Genomic DNA, 3249 nt, shown 5'->3' on the forward strand with positions numbered 1-3249 from the left:
ATATTTAATCATGTCACTTTAATTTCCCTTAAATTTTTCATTTGTAAAATAAGGGAATGGGAATAGTTGACTACCTCTCTATTCTATTTGTTTGACCCTGAATTTTTAAGCGAGTTTCATGTACCATTCTTCCAAACCTCCATACTTTAACCGGGCATGTTTATTCAGCTGGATAGCAGGAATTGTTGCTAGAAAGAGGAGTGGGTGAGATGAAAGACTTTGGATCTGTTGGACATGTACTTAAGATTGGTAAGCCTTTAAATCATTCTTTAAAATTAAGTTTAATCTTAGCGGATACTTATGAATATTAATATTATTTTTTTTTCAGACAAATTGTTTCTTTTTAATTGAGTACTTCATTCAGACAGTTTCCTCTGTTGGCTTCTGCTCTGGAAGCAGCTAGGTCCCCACCTCAATATCACAACTGATTGGGTTGAGTGAACATGGGCTCCAAACCAGGGCTTTCAGAACAGCAAAACAATAAACCGAAAACCAAGCCTCTCCTTTCACTTAGGAGGGACTGGGAGTCACAGGGTCCAATCCCACCCTGCAACTGTAGACACCTTGGAGTCTGGACTGCTAACACAGAAACTTGGTGCCTAGACCAAGGCAGCAGCCCCATAACACTCCAGCTCAAGGATCTGACCACCAACCTCTTCCAATAGGAATGGACACTCTTGAAGGAGTTCTGGCATCTACTTAATTTCCCAAAGAGGTGTAAAATCTACCAAAAGGCATAAAATGGGTCAGAATAAATCAGCTCTCTCACGATAAACTTTCCTGAGTAACAACTTTTGGTTGCTGAGAAGCCTCAGCACAGTATTTCAAAGTGGCAAAATCCAGAGCAAACACGGAGTACATCCAGCAGTAGCTTAACGCTCAAGGACAGGTTTATGCAGGACATAGGTGCACACCCCCCGCTTTTCTTCAATGTATATGGCAAGTAGCCAAGACCCTTGATCATTAAAATAAGTTATTTTGTACATTACAGTGCATAGAGGGAGAGTTTCACAGAGGTGACCAAAAGGCATTGTGCACAAAGTCCTGTGGCCTTCAGGAGCTTGACCCCTGTTCTTTGGCTGCAGAGGCCGTAGCAGCTGTTTCCTCCGCCTGCTCTGCTGGCTTTGCCTCCTCTTCCTCTTCCTCATCTTGGGGATAGAGGTCCGGGTACTTCTGCTTGCACTCCTGCATGACCCGGAACTGGTCTATACAGTCTGATCCCTTGATTTCTTCTTTGCTGTAGTGGAAGCAGGAAAAGGCAGACTTGAACTGTGTTCCCCACAGGGGCCACTGGCCATTCCCCCAAGACATGGGCAATTCCAGTTAATATCTCCATTGGGCAGTATCAATCCGTGCTCCTCATAGGGATCATTGGGGTCATCAGCCACCAGCTCTGCACTGCTAGGAGTTTCATGGTCTTCTTTGGTCACAAATATGATCCGATCCTTTCCTTCTTGCTGGCAGTAGGACATGGTTGCTCCCGACGCTCGCAGCTCTCGAAGACAGCTGGGGCAGCTGGAGCGGATACACACCTTCACGCCGTGACCTCCCTTCTCTCCTCAAGCCTGGCGGGAGGCAGTGAGGCCCGCGCATACCCGCCCCCTCCAGTAATATTATTTTAACTGAAAAATTAATTGGATAATTATTACATTCAAGGCACTTCTGCACATAGTATAGGCCCTAACAGAAATAACACATGCTTCATTCTCTAGCAGGCATCCGTGGGAGAAACAAAGAAATAATGCACCTTTTTTTTCTTCTTTTATGCTTGGCCTCTGCTAAGATGACCGGTCCCTCCCAGGAAGCCAAAGAAGGCTGTTCCTTCACCTGGTGACTAGCACCATACTCCGTGTTCTAGTTAGGGTTACTGTTGCTGTGATAAAACACCATGACCTATTACATATCCCAATTATAGTCCATCATTGAGGGAAGCCAAGGCATGAATTCAAAGCAGGAACCTGGAGGCAGGAACAAGAACAGAGACCAAGGAAGAATGCTATTTACTTGCTTGCTCCTCATTGCTCACTTAGCTTGCTTTTTTATACAACCCAGGACCACCTTGTCCAGAGGTATCACTGCTCACTGTGGGCTGCGCTGCCCAGCAATCATCAACCAAGAAGATGCTTTACAGACATGCTTATAGGGTGATCTGGTGGAGACATTTTCTAAACAGGTTACTAGTTCAGTTTTCATATTTTAGAGTCCAGTCCATTTATCTTAATTAACCATCCAATTATTTGGTTTCTAGTTACATGAAGTCAATTGTTTAAAGCTTTGTTTTAGCTATGATGCTCACTGAAATCCATGAACACATTTCCCAATATCAAAAAGAACTTGAGCTAACTCCTGGGACTTGATTGTTTTTCTTAGTCATTAACCTAAACCATAGTCTATATAATTTCTGAAGAGAAACTCATGAGTCCTAGCTGTGTGACACTTCCTTATTCCTATTTTCTATCCCCTGTAGCCCCTGCTTTATCAGGGGCAGGGGCAACACTTCAGATGGTACAGCTTAAGAGGATATCATGTAGCTAGAGTTTTCCTGCCTTGCCCACAGTCAGGACAAATCTCTGTCACCTGCCAGTCCCACAGCCGCTCAGACCCAACCAAGTAAACACAGAGACTTATATTGCTTACAAACTGTATGGCCATGGCAGGCTTCTTGCTAACTGTTCTTATAGCTTAAATTAATCTATTTTTATAAATCTATGCCTTGCCACATGGCTTGTGGCTTACCGGCATCTTCACATGCTGCTTGTCATGGCGGCAGCTGGCAGTGTCTCTTTCCACCTTCCTGTCCTCTCAATTCTCCTTTCTGTTAGTCCCGCCTATACTTCCTGCCTGGCCACTGGCCAATCAGTGTTTTATTTATTGACAATCAGAGCAGTTTGATACACAGACCATCCCACAGCAATATCATCTTCATAATAATCCACAGGTAGAAATGCCCAATAGAAAGGGATATTTCCATTAGATAATCACACTGCATTAAAGACAGTGAGGATCCACCACACACACCCATTCACACCATGCCAGATACTAGAGAAAAATGGCAGCAGAAAACATGTAAAGGCATAGCAATAGCAAGAGACAGTCTTGCTAAAGCCTTAGGGGCCTTGCTTAGCCAAGATTCACCCATCAGTGTGCCTTGATTCCTGGTGGACTGATCTCCAGAAGCTCAATTGCCACCTGCTACTCCTCTGATATGGCTACCAGCAGAGGACCATTTTTATTCAAACCACCACAACC

At 44.2% G+C, this 3249-nt stretch overlaps 1 protein-coding gene across 1 annotated transcript; it reads right to left on the bottom strand.

The window, feature by feature from the left end:
* Nucleotides 1–368: 368 nt before the first annotated feature.
* LOC114703611 (mitochondrial intermembrane space import and assembly protein 40-like) lies at nt 369–1579 on the bottom strand. The gene is given in 2 exon segments (XM_037204383.1): nt 369–1272; nt 1275–1579. Coding segments are annotated over 2 exon segments (417 nt in total). The 5' UTR covers nt 1473–1579; the 3' UTR covers nt 369–1053.
* Between the last annotated feature and the right edge of the window lie 1670 nt (nt 1580–3249).

The sequence above is a fragment of the Peromyscus leucopus genome, chromosome 4, assembly GCF_004664715.2.
Source record: "Peromyscus leucopus breed LL Stock chromosome 4, UCI_PerLeu_2.1, whole genome shotgun sequence".
Classification (NCBI taxonomy): domain Eukaryota; kingdom Metazoa; phylum Chordata; class Mammalia; order Rodentia; family Cricetidae; genus Peromyscus; species Peromyscus leucopus.